This window comes from Somniosus microcephalus, chromosome 23 (genome assembly GCF_052327205.1).
Source record: "Somniosus microcephalus isolate GS21.2 chromosome 23, FLI_Smic_1.0, whole genome shotgun sequence".
Taxonomy (NCBI): domain Eukaryota; kingdom Metazoa; phylum Chordata; class Chondrichthyes; order Squaliformes; family Somniosidae; genus Somniosus; species Somniosus microcephalus.
The window spans coordinates 7,319,947-7,341,577 of record NC_141009.1 but is presented as its reverse complement, the minus strand read 5'-3'; the positions used below and the strand labels follow the sequence as shown (position 1 = coordinate 7,341,577).

General features: G+C 56.6%; 1 protein-coding gene across 1 annotated transcript in view; it reads right to left on the bottom strand.

The window, feature by feature from the left end:
- Positions 1 to 21,631, bottom strand: part of LOC147101613 (laminin subunit gamma-3-like) — a 119,148-nt gene that overhangs the window by 26,624 nt on the left and 70,893 nt on the right. The window contains 11 exon segments of the mRNA XM_085965316.1: positions 15 to 100; positions 2,906 to 3,108; positions 4,012 to 4,150; positions 5,926 to 6,104; positions 8,126 to 8,268; positions 10,298 to 10,451; positions 12,638 to 12,827; positions 12,829 to 12,884; positions 15,410 to 15,545; positions 15,547 to 15,599; positions 19,727 to 19,939. Of these exon segments, the coding sequence (XP_085821442.1) occupies positions 15 to 100; positions 2,906 to 3,108; positions 4,012 to 4,150; positions 5,926 to 6,104; positions 8,126 to 8,268; positions 10,298 to 10,451; positions 12,638 to 12,827; positions 12,829 to 12,884; positions 15,410 to 15,545; positions 15,547 to 15,599; positions 19,727 to 19,939 (1,552 nt within the window).

Below are 21,631 nucleotides of genomic sequence, written 5' to 3'. Positions count from 1 at the left end.
GGCTCGGAGTTTACCTTTCTGCGAGACTGCTGGACTCCTCGGCCAGCTCAGTCCAGTTCCGGGATTCGTCACTGGGAGAGCCGCGACTCAGCCACAGTATCTGCGTAACCAGAAACAAATATCACAGCACTGTAATACCTTCTCTGCCCCGTCAGTGCCAGAGATGCTGCTGGGCAGGACTGGAGGGGCAGATTTAATCTCCCGCTGACTGTCACCCAGTGGGACCCCCCTCAGACGATCCCACCAGTCTGACACTCTTCAAAGATCGATATTATATTATATATTAAAACAATGAAACAGCACAAGGACACGGTGACTCGGCACAGGGAGAGGGTATTATTGCCTGTAATCCCCAGTCTGTGCCGGGTTAACAAAACAGATTCAGGTCAGCAGTAGCGGAGATACAAAGTCCTCAGCACCCCGGGGAAAGGAGGTTACAAAGCAGGCAAGGATCCTCCTCCTACTCACTATCCAGTGTGTTTGTGTGTGTGTGTGAGTGTGAGCGCACACCTGTACGTGAGTATGTGTGTGTGTGAGAGTGAGCGCGTGAGTGTGTATGAGTATGGTAGCGTGTCTGTACGTGAGTGAGCGAGCCTGGGTGTGTGCACATGAGTGTGTACACGTGAGTGTGTGCATGTGAATGTGTGCACGTGAATGTGTGCACGTGAGTGTGTGCACGTGAGTGTGTGCACGTCACTCACATTGGAGAGCATCATGGTCGGCTGCGATGCCTCCTGTAGCCGAACACCCTGTCTGGACTCGCGCAGGAAGAGCGGCCACATGGGCCGAGCTCGTAGGAAGCAGCCAGCCACTGGAACAAGAGTCCAAAGAGAGAAAATAAAATCCATTCCGATTTTAAAACCGTTAACGATATAACAAAAATACACACGGTGTGGCTTTGTGAATCAGGAAAGCGGCGACGTGGCTGGGAGTGAGCAAACCCACCTGCGGGTCTTGGGCCGGTCAGTAAACAGTACCGGTCGGTCCAGGGTCTCGGGCCGGTCGGTCCAGGGTCTCGGGCCGGTCGGTCGAGGGTCTTGGGCCGGACGGTCCAGGGTCTCGGGCCGGACGGTCCAGGGTCTCACCGGTCAGTCTCGGGTCTCGGGCCGGTCAGTCAAGGGTCTCACCGGACTAGCGAGGGTCTCGGGCTGGTCGGTCGAGGGTCTCGGGCTGGACGGCCCAGGGTCTCAGGCCGGTCTGTCGAGGGTCTCACCGGTCAGTCTCGGGTCTCGGGCCGGTCAGTCTCGGGTCTCGGGCCGGTCGAGGGTCTCACCGGACTATCAAGGGTCTCGGGCTGGTCGGTCGAGGGTCTCGGGCTGGACGGTCCAGGGTCTCAGGCCGGTCTGTCGAGGGTCTCACTGGTCAGTCTCGGGTCTCGGGCCGGTCGGTCCAGGGTCTCGGGCCGGTTGGTCCAGGGTCTCGGGCCGGACGGTCCAGGGTCTCGGGCCGGACGGTCCAGGGTCTCGGGCCGGTCGGTCGAGGGTCTCACCGGACTATCGAGGGTCTCGGGCTGGACGGTCCAGGGTCTCAGGCCGGTCTGTCGAGGGTCTCACTGGTCAGTCTCGGGTCTCGGGCCGGTCAGTCTCCGGTCTCGGGCCGGTTGGTCCAGGGTCTCGGGCCGGTCGGTCCAGGGTCTCGGGCCGGTCGGTCCAGGGTCTCGGGCCGGACGGTCCAGGGTCTCGGGCCGGACGGTCCAGGGTCTCGGGCCGGACGGTCCAGGGTCTCGGGCCGGTCGGTCGAGGGTCTCACCGGACTATCGAGGGTCTCGGGCTGGACGGTCCAGGGTCTCGGGCCGGTCGGTCCAGGGTCTCGGGCCGGTCGGTCCAGGGTCTCGGGCCGGTCGGTCCAGGGTCTCGGGCCGGTCGGTCCAGGGTCTCGGGCCGGACGGTCCAGGGTCTCGGGCCGGACGGTCCAGAGTCTCGGGCCGGTCGGTCGAGGGTCTCGGGCTGGACGGTCCAGGGTCTCAGGCCGGTCTGTCGAGGGTCTCACTGGTCAGTCTCGGGTCTCGGGCCGGTCGGTCTCGGGTCTCGGGCCGGTCGGTCCAGGGTCTCGGGCCGGTCGGTCCAGGGTCTCGGGCCGGTCGGTCCAGGGTCTCGGGCCGGTCGGTCCAGGGTCTCGGGCCGGTCGGTCCAGGGTCTCGGGCCGGTCGGTCCAGGGTCTCGGGCCGGACGGTCCAGGGTCTCGGGCCGGACGGTCCAGGGTCTCGGGCCGGTCGGTCCAGGGTCTCGGGCCGGTCGGTCAAGGGTCTCACCGGACTAGCGAGGGTCTAGGGCTGGTCGGTCGAGGGTCTCGGGCTGGACGGTCCAGGGTCTCGGGCCGGTCGGTCGAGGGTCTCACCGGACTATCGAGGGTCTCGGGCTGGACGGTCCAGGGTCTCGGGCTGGTCTGTCGAGGGTCTCACCGGTCAGTCGAGGGACTCGGGCCGGTCAGTCGAGAGTCTCACCGGACTATCGAGGGTCTCGGGCTGGACGGTCTAGGGTCTCGGGCTGGTCTGTCGAGGGTCTCACCGGACTATCGAGGGTCTCTGGCCGGACTATCGAGGGTCTCACCAGTCAGTCGAGGGTCTCACCGGACTAGCGAGGGTCTCACCGGTCAGTCGAGGGACTCGGGCCGGTCAGTCGAGAGTCTCACCGGACTATCGAGGGTCTCCCGGGCTGGACGGTCCAGGGTCTTGGGCCGGTCTGTCGGGGGTCTCACCGGTCAGTCGAGGGTCTTGGGCCGGTCTGTCGAGGGTCTCAATGGTCAGTCGAGGGTCTCGGGCCGGTCAGTCGAGAGTCTCACCGGACTATCGAGGGTCTCTGGCCGGACTATCGAGGGTCTCACCGGTCAGTCGAGGGTCTCACCGGACTAGCGAGGGTCTCACCAGTCAGTCGAGGGTCTCGGGCCGGTCAGTCGAGGGTCTCACCGGACTATCGAGGGTCTCCCGGGCTGCCTGCAGCTCCCTGTGGGCGGTGCTGATGATAAGCTGGCTGTCGGACACCAGGTGGCAGCGTTTCTCCTCGTTCCGCTCACAGTCCAGGCTCCGGCTGATGTTGTTCAATTTCTGTCCAATTCTGTGCAGCGAGATCTCCAGTTCCCCCACATGCTGCACCAACAGTCCCCGGGGACCTGCGGCAAACACAGCAACAACTCAGATACAAACACTCCCAGCCGGGGCAGCTCGGTTTCTCCCCGTTCATTCTTGTATTTATATAGCGCCTTTAACGCAGTAAAACGTCCCAGGGTGCTTCACAGGAGCGATTATCAAACAAAATTTAACACCGAGCCACAGAAGGAGATATTAGGACAGGTGAGCAAAAGCTTGGTCGAAGAGGTAGGTTTTAAGGAGCGTCTTAAGGAAGGGGAGAGAGGCGGAGAGGTTTAGGGAGGGAATTCCAGAGCTTGGGGCCCAGGCAGCTGAAGGCACGGCCACCAATGGTGGAGCGATGGAAATCGGGGATGCGCAAGAGGCCGGAGTTAGAGCAGCGCAGAGATCTCGGGGGGTTGTGGGGCTGGAGGAGGTTACAGAGATAGGGAGGGGCGAGGAGGGTCATGGAGGGATTTGAAAACATGGGTGAGAATTTTAATGAGAATGGGCAAGGCCGGCATTTATTGCCCATCCCTCATTGCCCTCGAGAAGGTGGTGGTGAGCCGCCTTCTTGAACCGCTGCAGTCCGTGTGGTGAAGGTGCTCCCACAGTGCTGTTAGGGAGGGAGTTCCAGGATTTTGACCCAGCGACGATGAAGGAACGGCGATATATTTCCAAGTCAGGATGGTGTGTGACTTGGAGGGGAGCTTGGAGGTGGTGGTGTTCCCATGCGCCTGCTGCCCTTGTCCTTCTAGGTGGAAGAGGTTGCGGGTTTGGGAGGTGCTGTCGAAGAAGCCTTGGCGAGTTGCTGCAGTGCATCTTGTAGATGGTCCACACTGCAGCCACGGTGCGCCGGTGGTGGACGGAGTGAACGTTTAAGGCGGTAGACGACTGACTAGGCCTCACTGCCACCCCCGCCCCCCCCACCCCCGGGCCACACTCACCCTGACCGGAACGGGCCTCCATGTCTTTGACAGCTGACTGCAGGTGATTGGTGTAGAGCCGATACCATTGCTCGGGGTGGCTGGTGAAATTGTCCAATTGCTCCTCCAGCTCGTTCATCCTCTGCTTGAGTCGCTCCACCTGAGAAATAACAGAGCGTGAGTGCCAGGATCCAGGGCAAGAGGAAACCGCAGCCCCCCATCAGCCTCCCGTTAAACACAAGACCGGGCCTTGCACGAACACGAGCCCTCATCCCCAGAGTAAATTCCGTCTCCATCCAGAACCTTCCACATGGAGGGGCAGAGCAGAGCTGCGTGACTCCCACCAGCGCTCCACCCGGACAGGCAGAAACTGGAAGAAGAGCAGCAGCAAAGCCTCGACACACCCAGGACGCCTTAAGGCCCAGGACCCCTGGTCCCTCCGTGGTCTGTGGTCCTGACCTCGACACACCCAGGACGCCTTAAGGCCCAGGACCCCTGGTCCCTCCGTGGTCTGTGGTCCTGACCTCGGCCAGGCCACGGAACTGGAGGCAAACGTCCCACCTAGAGTTAGGTTTTAAGGAGCACCTTCAAGGAGGAGAGAGAGGCGGAGAGGTTTAGGGAGGGAATTCCACAGCTTGGGGCCTCGGCAGCTGAAGGCACGGCCGCCAATGGTGGAGCGATGGAAATCGGGGATGTGCAAGAGGCCAGAATTGGAGGAGCGCAGAGATCTCGGAGGGTAGTAATGCTGAAGGAGGTTACAGAGATAGGGAGGGGCGAGGCCATGGGGGGGATTTGAAAACAAGGATGAGAATTTTTAAACCGAGGCGTTGCTTAACCGGGAGCCAATGTAGGTCAGCGAGCACAGGGGGTGATGGGCAAACGGGACTTGGTGCGAGTTAGGACACGGGCAGCTGAGCTGTGGATGACCTCAGGTTTACAGAGGGTGGAATGTGGGAGGCCAGCCAGGAGTGCGCAGGAATAGTCAAGTCTAGAGGTAACCAAGGCATGGATGAGGGTTTCAGCAGCGGATGAGCTGAGGTTTTTTTAATTCGTTCCTGCGATCTGGGTGTCGCTGGCAATGCCAGCATTTATTGCCCATCCCTCATTGCTCTCGAGAAGGTGGTGGTGAGCCGCCTTCTTGAACCGCTGCAGTCCGTGTGGTGAAGGTACGCCCACAGTGCTGTTAGGGAGGGAGTTCCAGGATTTTGACCCAGTGATGACGAAGGATCGGTCGATATATTTCCAAGTCAGGATGGTGTGTGACTTGGAGGGGAACTTGGAGGTGGTGGTGTTCCCATGCGCCTGTTGCCCTTGTCCTTCTAGGTGGTAGAGGTCGCGGGTTTGGGAGGTGCTGCCGAAGAAGCCTTGGCGAGTTGCTGCAGTGCATCTTGTAGATGGTACACACTGCAGCCACGGTGCGCCGGTGGTGGAGGGAGTGAATGTTTAAGGTGGTGGATGGGGTGCCAATCAAGCGGGCTGCTTTGTCCTGGATGGTGTCGAGCTTCTTGAGTGTTGTTGGAGCTGCACTCATCCAGGCAAGTGGAGAGTATTCCATCACACTCCTGACTTGTGCCTTGTAGATGGTGGAAAGGCTTTGGGGAGTCAGGAGGTGAGACACTCACTGCAGAATACCCAGCCTCTGACCTGCTCTTGCAGCCTCAGTATTTATGTGAATGTCGTTTACAACAGCCTGGGCCTGTTTCCTGCTGCAATGACACTCGCCCGGAGTGAATGAGGGGGTTCCAAGTCCGACCCACCGTGCACATCACATAAAAAAATAGGATCTGCGGCCAGTTAACGGGCGTGGGAAAAATCTCGGGGTTCAAAGGCGTCGATCGGCCAAGAGCCCATTAATGGGCTGCAGCAGTTGTTGTTGTTTTTAGGGATGTTTTGTGTCGCGACTGGTTACCATCGAGTGGACGGGACGTTCCTCACCTCGTCTTGGACCAGACCGTAGCAGACAGGACACTGCTGGCAGTGGAAGGTGGAGGCCTCGTAGAAATAGTTGTCCTGGCATTGTTCGCACCTCCGTCCCACGAAGCCCGTCTTACAGACGCAGGACCCGTCGTCCCGGCACTGCATCAGCAGGGAGCCCAGCGGCGAGCAGTCACAGGCTGTGTGGCAGCAGATCGCAAACAAGGGAGGGGCTTAGTGGGCACAAGATTTCATTCAAAGCTGACTTGTAAAATCACTGTCTGCACCTGCGGGGGAAGCGAGGGCTCTGCACAAAGCAGTCGCCCAGGCCCGAGAGAGAGAGAGCCCGCAGTGCCCCCCGCGCCCACCCACCCTGCCCCTGCCTCCTCCCACCCCCAACTCCCCTCCCCCTCGCCCCACCCCTCCCCCTCGCCCCACCCCCAACTCCCCGCCCCACCGATCCCCACCCCACCGACCCCCACCCTCCACCAGCCCTGCCCCCACCTCCCCCACCCCCCAACTCCCCACCCACCCCCGCCTCCTCCCCACCCCACACCAACCTCAGCCCCCCCACACCTCCAACGCCGCCCTTTCCCCTGCCCTCCGCCCCACCCTGCCTGTGCTGCGTGTCACAGGCCCCCAACCTCCAAGTAGCTTTTTGGAGCAGAAACCGAAAATCCAGGAAACGCTGATGAGGTCAATCAGCGTTAGTGGAGAGAACCCTCGGCCGACAGGTCAGTGACCCGAAACGTTAACCCGACTTTCCTCTCCTCTCTCTCCACAGACGGGATGTCGCACTGACCTGCTTTTCCCCCCAGAAGGACAGTTCTCAGCTCAGTCCAAGCGCCGGGCCCGCTGGATGATCCCGGGTTTGAGCTCCGGCCTCTGCCGAGTTTACTGACCTCCGCCTGGGATCGGTCTGCCTCCGACTCCGACTCCCGGCCAACGAAACCAGCCGGAGTCCCCGACCCCCCCATCACTTATACTCGCCGGAGTTTAGAAGAATGAGAGGGGATCTCATTGAAACTTATAAAATTCTAACAGGACTAGACAGACTAGATGCAGGAAGGATGTTCCCGATGGCGGGGGAGCCCAGAACCAGGGGTCACAGTCTAAGGATAAGGGGTAAGCCATTTAGGACTGAGATGAGGAGGAATTTCTTCACCCAGAGAGTGGTGAACCTATGGAATTCTCTACCACAGAAGGCAGTTGAGGCCAATTCATTAAATATATTCAAGAAAGAGTTAGATATATTTCTTAAGGCTAAAGGGATCAAGGGATATGGGGAGAAGGCAGGGAGAGGGTACTGAGTTTGGATGATCAGCCATGATCTCATTGAATGGCGGAGCAGGCTCGAGGGGCCGAATGGCCTACTCCTGCTCCTATCTTCTATGTTTCTATCACTATCCCGCGACTCCATGAGTCTGGATGAGACACAGAAATTAAGAGCAGGGAGGTTATGCTTGAACTGTATACAACACTAGTTGGGACACAGCTGGAGTACTGCCTGCAGCTCTGGTCACCACATTACAGGAAGGGTGTGATCGCACTGGAGAGGGTGGAGAGGAGATTTACCAGGATGTTGCCTGGACTGGGGAATGTTAGCGATGAGGAAAGATTGGATAGACTGGGGTTGTTTTCATTGGAACAGAGGAGGCTGAGGGGAGACTTGATTGAGGTGTATAAAATTATGAGGGGCCTGGATAGAGTGGATAGGAAGGACTGATTTCCCTTAGCAGAGAGGTCAATAACCAGAGGGCACAGATTTAAAGTAATTGGTGGAAGGATTAGAGGGGAGTTGAGGAGAACTTTTCTCACCAGAGGGTGGTGGGGGTCTGGAACTCACTGCCTGAAAGGGTGGGAGAGGCAGAAACCCTCATCACATTTAAAAACTACTTGGATATGCACTTGAAGTGCCGTAACCTACAGGGCCACGGACCAAGAGCTGGAAAGTGGGATTAGGCTGGAGAGCTCTTTTTTGGCCGGCCCGGACACGGTGGGCCGAATGGCCTCCTTCTGTCCTGTGTGTTTCTATGATTCAATGTGGTAATTGGGTGCGACGCCCTACACAGTGGAAGAGCCTGAGAACTCTCTCCGTCTCGGCTCGGCTGTGAACGGCCGCTCGAGCGGAGGATGTATCCTCGCGACCCCATGAGTAGCGGAAGGGAGCAGATTAAATAAAACATGCGCAGGCCGAACAAAGAGAGGTTTGACTCAGTACCTCGACAGCCCCTCTCAGAGAGGTCAAAGTAGCCCCGCTGGCATTTGTCACATGATCTCCCCTCGATGCCAGGACGACAGCTGCACTGCCCAGTCACAGCCTGGCAGTGACGGCCCCGCGATCCATCAGGTTGGCACCCACAGCTGCAACATCAGTGACACAGACAGCATTAGACCACTCCGTCCCACCCTCGTACTGACCCACTGACACTCCGTCCCACCCTCGTACTGACCCACGGACACTCAGTCCCACTGACACTCCATCCCACCCTCGTACTGACACTCCGTCCCGCCCTTGTACTGACCCACTGACACTCCGTCCCACCCTCGTACTGACCCACGGACACTCCGTCCCACTGACACTCCATCCCACCCTCGTACTGACACTCCGTCCCGCCCTCGTACTGACCCACTGACACTCCGTCCCACCCTCGTACTGACCCACTGACACTCCGTCCCAACCTCGTACTGACCCACAGACACACCGTCCCACCCTCGTACTGACCCACAGGACCACGGACACTCCGTCCCGCCCTCGTACTGACCCACAGAGCCACTGACACTCCGTCCCACCCTCATACTGACCCACAGACACACCGTCCCACCCTCGTACTGACCCACAGGACCACGGCCACTCCGTCCCGCCCTCGTACTGACCCACAGAGCCACTGACACTCCGTCCCACCCTCGTACTGACCCACGGACACTCAGTCCCACTGACACTCCATCCCACCCTCGTACTGACACTCCGTCCCGCCCTCGTACTGACCCACTGACACTCCGTCCCACCCTCGTACTGACCCACTGACACTCCATCCCAACCTCGTACTGACCCACAGACACACCGTCCCACCCTCGTACTGACCCACAGGACCACGGGCACTCTGTCCCACCCTCATACTGACCCACAGACACACCGTCCCACCCTCGTACTGACCCACAGGACCACAGACACTCCGTCCCGCCCTCGTACTGACCCACAGAGCCACTGACACTCTGTCCCACCCTCATACTGACCCACAGACACACCGTCCCACCCTCGTACTGACCCACAGGACCACGGACACTCCGTCCCGCCCTCGTACTGACCCACAGAGCCACTGACACTCCGTCCCACCCTCGTACTGACCCACAGGACCACTGACACTCCGTCCCACCCTCGTACTGACCCACTGACACTCCGTCACACCCTCGTACTGACCCACTGACACTCCGTCCCACCCTCGTACTGACCCACTGGACCACTGACACTCCGTCCCACCCTCGTACTGACCCACAGGACCACTGACCCACAGGACCACTGACACTCCGTCCCACCCTCGTACTGACCCACGGGACCACTGATACTCTGTCCCACCCTCGTACTGACCCACTGACACTCCGTCCCACCCTCGTACTGACTCACAGAGCCACTGACCCTCCGTCCCACCCTTGTACTGACCCAATGACACTCCGTCCCACCCTCATACTGACCCACAGGACCACTGACACGCCGTCCCACCCTCGTACTGACCCACAGGACCACTGACACTCCGTCCCACCCTCGTACTGACCCACAGGACCACTGACACTCCGTCCCACCCTCGTACTGACCCACTGACACTCCGTCCCACCCTTGTGCTGCCCCACAGAGCCACTGACAATCAACATTTCGGGCGCCCTGCACATGTCCGCCCCACACCCCCTGAATCCCCACACCATTCGATCCGAAACCCCACCCCGCTGAACTCTCACCCCCCCAACACCACCCTGTGGACCCCCCCAAACCCCCATACTGACCTCCAAAACCCCACACACACCCTGACCCCCCACCTGAACCATTTTTGCACCTCCTCCCTGCGATCCATTAACTACCTACACTGGCGGTGCTGGGATGTGCAGGCTTCTTGTTCCAGTGTGACTGCGGGCGGCTGCCTATTGGACATGGTTCACTTCCCCCACCCTGCCCGAGAGACCCCTCATATTTGGCTGTGGCCCCTGTAGTCCCCTGTCGGTCCCTATAGGTCCCAGTGGGCCCGTGTATTAATGCTACTCTGAATGGGACTTCCAACCAGCCTCAATCAAGCTTAGCTGTCCCTCCAATGAGAAGCGAGGACACCTTTCAGCCAAACAACGTCCAGCTTTTCTCTGAGGAGTGACTGACTTTCCAATAACAGTGCTTCCGATAGGTTACCTGAGGCACCCCACTGCCAGCTGCAGGTTATAATAGCCCGGCTCACATTGGTTGCAATCTCGGCCAGTCACGTGGGGAAGGCAATCGCACTGGCCGCTCCCAGCGTTGCAGGTCTGAAGGCCATTGGCTGAACCAGCTGGATCACAGTCACATGCTAGAGAGAGAAGACAAGACAAAATCTAGATCCAGTGACACACGGCGATAAATCAGAGTAATTACAGAGTCTACAGCACAGAAACAGGCCATTCAGCCCAACTGGTCTCTGCTGGTGTTTATGCTCCACACCAGCCTCCTCCCACCCTCTTCCTCTCACCCCATCAACATAACCCTCTATTCCTTTCTCCCTCGTGTGTTTATCTAGCCTCCCCTTCAATGTATCGATACTATTCACCTCAACCACTCCCTGTGGTAGCGAGTTCCACATTCTCACCACTCTCTGGGTAAAGAAGTTTCTCCTGAATTCCCGATTGGATTTATTAGTGACTATCTTATATTGATGGCCCCTAGTCCTGGTCTCGCCCACAAGTGGGAACATCTTCTCGATATAATATAGGGCTGCCTGAACCAGCTTGGTTGTTTTGAAAATCAGGAAGGGTCTTAGTAAAGTAATCAGAGAACGATACGGCACAGGAGGCCATTCGGCCCATCGTGCCTGTGCCAGTTCTTTGAAAGAGCTCTCCAACTAATCCCACTCGCTCTGCTCTTTCCCCACAGCCCTGCAAATTTATTCTGTGCAAGTATTTATCCAATTCACTTTTGAAAGTTACTATTGAATCTGCTTCCACCGCCCTTTCAGGCAGCGCGTTCCAGATCACAACAACTCGCTGCGTAAAGACATTTCTCCTCATCTCCCCCCTGGTTCTTTTGCCGATTACATTAAGTCTGTGTCGCTCTGGTTACCGACCCTCCTGCCAGTGGAAACAGGTGACCAAAAGCTTGGTCAAAGAGGGAGGTTTTAAGGAGCGGCTTAAAGGAGGAGAGAGGCGGAGAGGTTTAGGGAGGGAATTCCAGAGCTCGGGGTCCAGGCAGCTGAAGGCACGGCCACCAATGGTGGAGCGATTAAAATCGGGGATGCACAAGAGGCCAGAACTGGAGGAGCGCAGAGTTCTCGGAGGGTTGTGGGGCTGGATGGGGTTACAGAGATAGGGAGGGGCGAGGCCATGGAGGGATTTGAAAACAAGGATGAGAATTTTTAAATCGAGGCGTTGCCGGACTGGGAGCCAATGTAGGTCAGTGAGCACAGGGGGCGATGGGTGAACGGGACTTGGTGCGAGTTAGGACACGGGCAGCAGAGTCACACCTGAGAGTCTCACACTTGCACCCGATTGGCTCAAATCTCACATTCAAAAAACGGCAATAAATCAGAAATGAATAGTCGTGATATAAAGAAAAGAGAGCCAGTCATTTTCTGCTGGTTTCTGCGATCTTGATAACCTGGCCTCTTCCCTAAAGGAAGGAGCCAGGGATTTTACAAGCATGCTCCCTGCCAACAGATACTACTTTCAACGACAGCAATTGGCTTCTGATCGGTCTGGAGATTTGTCTACTTAGAGAACTTCACCACAGGAGGTAGTTTGGGGGACTTTAAAAGGGACAGGCCATAGAATCATAGAATAGTACAGCACAGAAGGAGGCCATTCGGCCCATCGAGTCTGTGCCGGCTCGTTCGAAGAGCAATTTCAGTCAGTCCCACTGCGCAAAATTGGCTGCTGCATTTCCCACATTACAACAGTGACTACACTTCAAAACGTACTTCATTGGCTATAAAATCACTTTGGGACATCCTGAGGTGGTGAAAGGCGCTATAGAAATGCAAGTCTTTCTTTCTTAAAGAGAAACTTTCACTCCTGTGGTCGAACATTAGGCGCTCTGCAATATGCTCCCTGATGGTTCCAGGGATGAGGGAGAATACTGTTACGTGGATAGACTACAGAAGCCGAGGTTGTTCTCCTTGTGAGCAGCGAGGGCTAAGAGGAGATTGGAGCTGTTTAAAGAATTCCTGAAGGGCAAGGCATCATTGCGGCCTCCAGCAAGTGTGGCGTTGGCATAGAGGGTCTTCACAACGAAACATCAGAGCCAGAGCAGGCATGAGCAATGCTCGGGAGACCTCCACGAGGACCTGAACCAACACCTCACAGCTTCCATAGCTCGCTCCGACTCTAGATAAACACATGAGGGAGAAAGGAAGAGAAGGACATGTTGATGGGGTGAGATGAAGAGGGGGGTGGGAGGAGGCTCGTGTGGAGCATAAACACCGCATAGACCAGTCGGTAAATATTGTGCTGTAAATGCCTTTTTAAATACACTTGCGGAACATTCTCGTGTAAACATCTCACTCACGTTGGCACTTGTCGAGTGGGTTGGGGGCCAAAGCGTTGCCGTAGAAACCATCGTCGCACCTGTCGCAGTAATGGCCGACAGTGCGGAACAAGCATTTCAGGCACTCCCCCGTCAGATGATCGCAGTTGCCCACCGCGTTGGGGTCGGTGTTCCTGTTGCACTGGCACGGGCTGCACGGGCGGACGAACTGGGCGTTGTCCCAACGGGTCGCCGAAGAAACCATCATCGCACATTTCACATCGCTTCCCTGGGGAGGAGAGAGAGAGGGAGGGGAGGGAGAGAGAGAGAGAGAGAGAGAGAGAGAGGGGGGGAGAAAGAGAGAGGGAGAAAGAGGGAGGGAGAAAGAGAGAGAGAGGGAGAGAGGGAGAAAGAAGAGAGAGGGGATGAGAGGGAGAGAGGGAGAAAGAGAGAGGGAGAGAGGGAGAAAGAGAGAGGGAGAGAGGGAGAAAGAGAGAGGGAGAGAGGGAGAAAGAGAGGGAGAGAGGGAGAAAGAGAGAGGGAGAGAGGGAGAAAGAGAGAGAGAGAGAAAGAGAGAGAGAAAGAGAGAGAGAGAGAAAGAGAGAGAGGGGAGAGAGGGAGGAGAAAGAGAGAGGGGGGAGAGAGGGAGAACAAGAGAGAGAGAGGGAGAAAGAGAGAGGGAGAAAGAGAGAGAAGAGAGCGAGGGTGAAAGAGAGAGAGGGGGAGAAAGAGAGAGAGAGAGAGAGGGAGAAAGAGAGGAGAGAGAGAGAAAGAGAGAAAGGGAGAGAGGGAGAACGAGAGAGAGGGAGAAAGAGAGAGAGGGAGAGGGGGGAGAACGAGAGAGAGAGGGGGAGAGAGGGAGAACAAGAGAGAGAGAGAAAGAGAGAGAGAGAGCGAGGGAGAAAAGAGAGAGAGAGAGAGAGGAGAGAGAGAGAGAGAGGGAGAAAGAGAAGAGAGGGGGAGAAAGAGAGAGACAGAGACAGGGAGAGGGAGAGTGAGAGAGAGGAGCCAGTCAAGAGTGAAGGGTCAGAAAACTGGTCACGGAAAAAAAAAATTGCCACAGACTCTGACCGAAAAAAAAAAAAATAGCCTTTCACACAATAATTGCCCAACATTTTATAGAAACATAGAAAAATAGGAGCAGGAGTCGGCCATTCGGCCTTCGAGCCTGCTCCCGCCATTCTATATGATCATGGCTGATCCTCTATCTCAATACCATATTCCCGCTCTCTCCCCATACCCTCGATGCCTTTTGTGTCTAGAAATCTATCTATCTCATGGAATTTATCCATGGAAATGAGAGATTGTACAGTTGAGCAAAGGGAGAGATGCCATTCGGATTACGGACTCTCCGGGATTGGCCTGGAGTCTCCAGGAATTAAAAGGTTACCTAGGAACAGGAGGAGGCCATTCAGCCCCTCGAGCCTGTCCCGCCATTCAGCCACATCGTGGCTGATCTGTACCTTGACTCCGTCGACCCCCGCTGTGGTCCCATGACCCTCGATACCCTTCAACACTTCGGTTTATTACTCAGCACAAAAAATACTGGAGGCAGCGGAAAAATGGGCGGTTGACCGACAGTCAGGGTCCATCCACTCAGGTACCCACGAGTCTCTTCGCCTTCCGATTGGCCGTGGGGAGGAGGTATGGCGTGTCGGGCGACCAATGGCGGGAGTGAGGGGGGAGGGGGGGAAGTCACGCAATGAAAGCTCGAGGATTACGTCCCACAGAGTTTGGCGGCCCCCTGGTTACCGCCCATTCTCCTCGCTCCAACCATCCCCTCTCTTGATTATCCACCAGGGTTTTCGGAAGATGGGGATCAAGAACAGGCCATTCAGCCCCTCGATTCTGTTCCGCCGTTCAATTAGATCGCGGCTGATCTGTAGATTAACTCCATCCGTCCAATTTAGTTAATCCGAACCGCTCACCGATTTCTCTCTGGAGTACTAACTTTAATCTGAAACCCATCATCAATGACATTAGCATTTCTAAAATAAACATTCGGGTGTTCGGATTTTTTGGGGGAGAATTTTTTCCTCAGGATGTGGGTGAGGCTGCAGCTTGCACCCTGATGGAGATGGTGGGCCCCGTTCAGCGATGTCAGCGTCAAGCACATGGACCGGGCCTGGAGTCACGTGTAGGCCCGAGCAGACAGGGCTGCAGGGCTCCCTCTCCTGAAGGACCAGTTGGGTTTTTACCACAACCAGGACTTTTCTTTTTTGCCGAGCAGCTTTCACAGCTTGGCACAGTGGGATTTGAACTTATGACCTCAGAGTCGCTAGTCCGGTACCACAACCACTACACGACTGCACCCAATTTTGCCACCCTCCATACCTGGCTACGGTACAATTCCACAAAGACCAGGAGAAGGGGGTGGGGTTGGGGGGGGGGGGGAGGCGGGCAGTGGTGAAGGGGTCCACACCCAATGCCCAGCCCATCCGGCAATCCCTCAAGTCTGAACCGCAGCGGCTGCTGATAGACTATTCGACTGTGGGAGGCCTCAAGCCAAGCCAAAAAACGGACAACCAGCCGCGTACCTTTCCCAATGGGGTGGGCGGTGGGGGGGGAATCTCTGAATGGGAATTCTGGCTAATTATTATCTCTCCCAAGCTACACTGGCACCAATAGTTCCTCGTTAACCATCCAACGCAGCAAACATCATCCGACGCGACCCAGATTGGCGAGGGATCAAGGAATTTGCTCATCTATGTTGCTCAGCACTCGCTAGATAACCGGGGTGGTGGGGGGAAGAGGGGAGGAAACTGCAATGCAACTAATCTGCACTTGAAGTCAAGCGAAGGGGCAGTTCTTTACCTGTCTGTCCCTCGGGGCAGTCCGTACAGACCACTTCTTTAGTCTCTTCGACCGTGGTGCAGTTGGACTGACTGGGGCACGGACAAGGCTTGCAATCGTTGTACCTCCCCCGGAACGGGTTGCCATAGTAACCACTTCGCACAGTACTCACAGGAGGGCCCATCGGTGTTGTGCACACAGCGGCAAACACCTACAAGTCAAAGGACATCTGGCTTAACAGCAAGAAGATGAAACGAGTCACACAGTCCACATCCCACGTTGGAAACCTCAGGGGTGACACAGGGCAGCGAGCAAAACCTCCGGGAAACACTGCTTCCGAACAGGTAGTAAATAATTATTGCTAAATTACAAATAGACATCACCGTGCGAGAGTCTGTAGGAATATCATCGTGCCCGTCACACTTCAAGTGTCACAATTTGTCAGACGTGTATATAGCTCAATCGCACTAAAAAGCATCAAAAGAGCAGAAGGCCAATTATTTCCAGTGGCTTCTTCTGTCCTCTAACTAACCTGAAGATCTGCCTGAGCAATTAACCTCTAATTGACCCGAAGATCTGCCTGAGCAATTAACCTCTAATTGACCTGAAAATCTGTCTGAGCAATTAACCTCTAATTGACCCGAAGATCTGCCTGAGCAATTAACCTCTAATTGATCTGAGGATCTGCCTGAGCAATTAACCTCTAATTGATCAGAATATCTGCCTCAGAGCAATTAACCTCTAATTGACCTGAAGATCTGCCCTAAGGACAATTAACCTCTAACTGACCAGAAGATCTGCCTCAGAGCAATTAACCTCTAACTGACCTCAGCAAGGCACAGGAAGGGCAACTCGTGCCCTCAAAGGGGGTGCAGCAGATATGACACAACAGCACTGTCGCAGCGGAATAATACACGGCACCTTACTCGGTATTATAGAGGGCGGCATTGCTGCAAGTTGCTGTGAGCAGCTTCTTGAAAACTCACTCATTTTACAAAGAAAAATATTTTTCTTTCCTTACAAACTCTTCCAACTATATTTCCCTCATAATCGACAAGGAAGTTCAGTGCAAAGTTCTGCCAAAGTTCTCTGGCAGAAAGCTTTAACGAGCAGGAACCGCACTCCATGAACAGATGAAAGGCTGTCGCTGGGCCCAGAAATCAGAGGTGCTCATCTTTCCATTTTGCATTTAGCGTAAAAATAAATAAGTAGCGGAAAAAATGTGATTTGAGTGGAACCAGATAAGTGTTACCATGCGTTGAGTATGAAGTAGCCTCCAGGGTGGAGGGGGAATCGTGCTGAAGAGCAAGGCTGTGTTGGAGCTCCGGCCACGGGTCGCCATACAGACTCAGCAAATAACAGGCGTGTCCGCAGCGCAGACTGGCACACCAGAGCAGAGAAAATGGGTTTAAGGGACCGTGATCCCCTCCAACAAACAGATTATCCGGTCATTTTCACATCACTGTTTGTGGGAGCTTGTTGTGCGCAACTGGCTGCCACGTTTCCGACCTTGCAACAGTGGCGACACTCCAAAAAGTATTTCATCTTGGCCGAGATCCTGGAAGGCGCTATATAAATGCAAGTCTTTCTGTCCAGCGCCCCACAAGTATACTGTGGGGACACAAGTCGATACCCTGACCTATTCCCCCTTCGTCCGCTCGCTCCCACCCCGATTCACTCTCCAAGTTAACACCCACCTCCCTTCCCTTGCCGCCGAGCGCCCACCTCCCGATCAGGAGTGGGGGAGGAGGAGGAGCGATGGCGGGCAGTGGGCAGCGGCCCGCGGGTTTGGCGCCGCCCCGGATCCACAATCAGGTCAGTTACCTTGGTGGTGGCAGCCTGCGGCAGCCCTTTAAGCACCGCTGGTTAGGAGGCATGTAGACCCGGCGTGGGCCGTGCTCAGAGAAAAAAACAATTTAGTGAAGGGGTCATCAAACAACGTTAGGCCCCCCCAACTATCTTCATATGCAAAGGGACTAATACCCGTTCCAGGCACGGTCTCTGGACGCCTCTTTTGAAGCCTACACCAATTTGGGGGACGGTGCACGCAGGCACAGGCCACACGCCATATCGGACGATTTTGTGCCTGTTTTACGCCCGTGAAACTGGCACTGGCTCATCGAATTTCTCGGCCCTTGGTGTTTTTTTAATTCATTTATGGGATGTGGGCGTCGCTGGCAAGGCCAGCATTTATTGCCCATCCCTAGTTGCCCTTGAGAAGGTGGTGGTGAGCCGGCTTCTTGAGCCGCTGCAGTCCGTGTGGTGAAGGTGCTCCCACAGTGCTGTTAGGGAGGGAGTTCCAGGATTTTGACCCAGTGACAAGGAAGGATCGGCGATATATTTCCAAGTCGGGATGGTGTGTGTGACTTGGAGGGGAACTTGGAGGTGATGGTGTTCCCATGCTCCTGCTGCCCTTGTCCTTCTAGGTGGAAGAGGTCGCGGGTTTGGGAGGTGCTGCCGAAGAAGCCTGTTGTAAATTGTAATTATAGTTATGATGAGAACTTGGAGAACTGGGCCTGTATTTACCGGAGCAGGTTAAAGGGGAGAATCGGGGCACAGTGTCCACAATTAGAGGCTTTGACTGGGTAAAGAGGGAAGGATTACTTCAACTGATTCGTGAATTGGGAACAAAAAAGCCAAAAACTCGTGTCAGTCCCGGAACCAGAGGGGCAGGAGAGAAGGTTTGTGTTCCACATTTTAATTACCTTTGTGTGGAAACACATCCACGTGAGGCTACTGAAGGCATCGGCCACACTGCTAGGAGACTTGCATTTCTCCAGCACCTTTCACGACCCCAGGACGTCCCAAAGCACTTTACCGCCAATGAAGTACTTTTTGAAATGCAGTCACTGTTGTAATGTGGGAAACGCAGCAGCCAATTTGCGCACAGCAAGCTCCCACAAACAGCAATAAGAAAATAGCCAGATAATCTGTTTTTTTTAGTGATGTTGTTTGAGGAATAAATATTGGCCCCAGAACACCGGGCAGAACTCCCCGGCTCTTCATCGAAATAGTGGCCGTGGGATCTTTTATGTCCACCTGAGACAGCAGACGGGGCCTCAGTTTAACGTCTCATCCCAGAGACAGCATCTCCGACAGTGCAGTCAGTTAAATAACACAGCGCTCCCTCAGTACGCCCCCTCCGACAGTGCGGCGCTCCCTCAGTACGCCCCCTCCGACAGTGCAGCACTCCCTCAGTACGCCCCCTCCGACAGTGCGGCGCTCCCTCAGTACTGCCCCTCCGACAGTGCAGCACTCCCTCAGTACTGCCCCTCCGACAGTGCGGCGCTCCCTCAGTGCTGCCCCTCCGACAGTGCAGCACTCCCTCAGTACTGCCCCTCCGACAGTGCGGCGCTCCCTCAGTACTGCCCCTCCGACAGTGCGGCGCTCCCTCAGTACTGCCCCTCCGACAGTGCGGCGCTCCCTCAGTACTGCCCCTCCGACAGTGCAGCACTCCCTCAGTACTGCCCCTCCGACAGTGCAGCACTCCCTCAGTACGCCCCCTCCGACAGTGCAGCACTCCCTCAGTACGCCCCCTCCGACAGTGCAGCGCTCCCTCAGCATTGCCCCTCCGACAGTGCGGCGCTCCCTCAGTACTGCCCCTCCGACAGTGCAGCACTCCCTCAGTACTGCCCCTCCGACAGTGCGGCGCTCCCTCAGTACTGCCCCTCCGACAGTGCGGCGCTCCCTCAGTACTGCCCCTCCGACAGTGCAGCACTCCCTCAGTACTGCCCCTCCGACAGTGCAGCGCTCCCTCAGTACGCCCCCTCCGACAGTGCAGCACTCCCTCAGTACTGCCCCTCCGACAGTGCGGCGCTCCCTCAGTACTGCCCCTCCGACAGTGCGGCGCTCCCTCAGTACGCCCCCTCCGACAGTGCAGCGCTCCCTCAGCATTGCCCCTCCGACAGTGCAGCGCTCCCTCAGTACTGCCCCTCCGACAGTGCGGCGCCCCCTCAGTACTGCCCCTCCGACAGTGCGGCGCTCCCTCAGTACTGGCCCTCCGACAGTGCAGCGCTCCCTCAGTACTGCCCCTCCGACAGTGCAGCGCTCCCTCAGTACTGCCCCTCCGACAGTGCGGCGCTTCCTCAGCGCCCCCTCCGACAGTGCAGCACTCCCTCAGTACTGCCCCTCCGACAGTGCAGCACTCCCTCAGCACTGGCACCGGGAGTGTCGGCCTGCTCAAGTCCCAAAACCTCAGGAAAAATATTACAAGGTACAGGGAAAGAGCAATGGGGTTGGAGTCGCAATTTCTGTGATTCTACGAGATAACGAGGGCGGCAGGGCAGGGAGACTGAAAGAAAGGGTGGATTGCTGGATATAAAGATGCTCAATACAGACCTGTGTCCGGATCGCAGGTTCCGTGCTGGTTGCAGGTGCAGGGGATGCAGCGAGTCAGTGGCCCTCCGGAGGGGATTTCTCGCTTGCAACCGGGGGCGCAGGACTCACAGAACTGTCCGATGTAGCCTTCAGGACACAAGCACTCCTCCACCCAGGCTGCACGGGGAGAAAGGCCGGTCCGGGCCGTAACCAAGGTAACCTCCTTCAGGTGGGCTGTAGCGGAGAGCAGAAACCAATCAGAGGACTTCGTGACGGGGCAGAGATACACAGGAGGGTGCGGAGTTCACGTCGGGAGTCTGACTGACCGCAGACACTCCCAGCTCTGTACAGTCGGGCACTGCCCACAATTATCTGACCATTAGGGTCATTGTCAACACATCTACAAACTCACCTAGACGCACGTACACACACACGCACACCCCTACACACACACGCACACCCCTACACACACACACGCACACCCCTACACACACACACGCACACCCCTACACACACACGCACACCCCTACACACACACGCACACCCCTACACACACACGCACACCCCTACACACACACGCACACCCCTACACACACACGCACACCCCTACACACACACGCACACCCCTACACACACACGCACACCCCTACACACACACGCACACCCCTACACACACACGCACACCCCTACACACACACGCACACCCCTACACACACACGCACACCCCTACACACACACGCACACCCCTACACACACACGCACACCCCTACACACACACACGCACCCCTACACACACACACGCACCCCTACACACACACGCACACCCCTACACACACACGCACACCCCTACACACACACACGCACACCCCTACACACACACGCACACCCCTACACACACACGCACACCCCTACACACACACACACACCCCTACACACACACACACACACCCCTACACACACACGCACACCCCTACACACACACGCACACCCCTACACACACACGCACACCCCTACACACACACACGCACACCCCTACACACACACGCACACCCCTACACACACACGCACACCCCTACACACACACACGCACACCCCTACACACACACACACACCCCTACACACACACACACACCCCTACACACACACGCACACCCCTACACACACACGCACACCCCTACACACACACACGCACACCCCTACACACACACGCACACCCCTACACACACACGCACACCCCTACACACACACACACACCCCTACACACACACACACACACCCCTACACACACACGCACACCCCTACACACACACACACACACCCCTACACACACACGCACACCCCTACACACACACACACACACCCCTACACACACACGCACACCCCTACACACACACACACACCCCTACACACACACACACACACCCCTACACACACACACACACCCCTACACACACACGCACACCCCTACACACACACACACACACCCCTACACACACACACGCACCCCTACACACACACACACACACGCACCCCTACACACACACACACACGCACCCCTACACACACACACACACACACCCCTACACACACACGCACACCCCTACACACACACGCACACCCCTACACACACACGCACACCCCTACACACACACGCACACCCCTACACACACACACGCACACCCCTACACACACACACGCACACCCCTACACACACACGCACACCCCTACACACACACGCACACCCCTACACACACACGCACACCCCTACACACACACGCACACCCCTACACACACACGCACACCCCTACACACACACGCACACCCCTACACACACACGCACCCCTACACACACACGCACACCCCTACACACACACACACACCCCTACACACACACGCACCCCTACACACACACGCACACCCCTACAC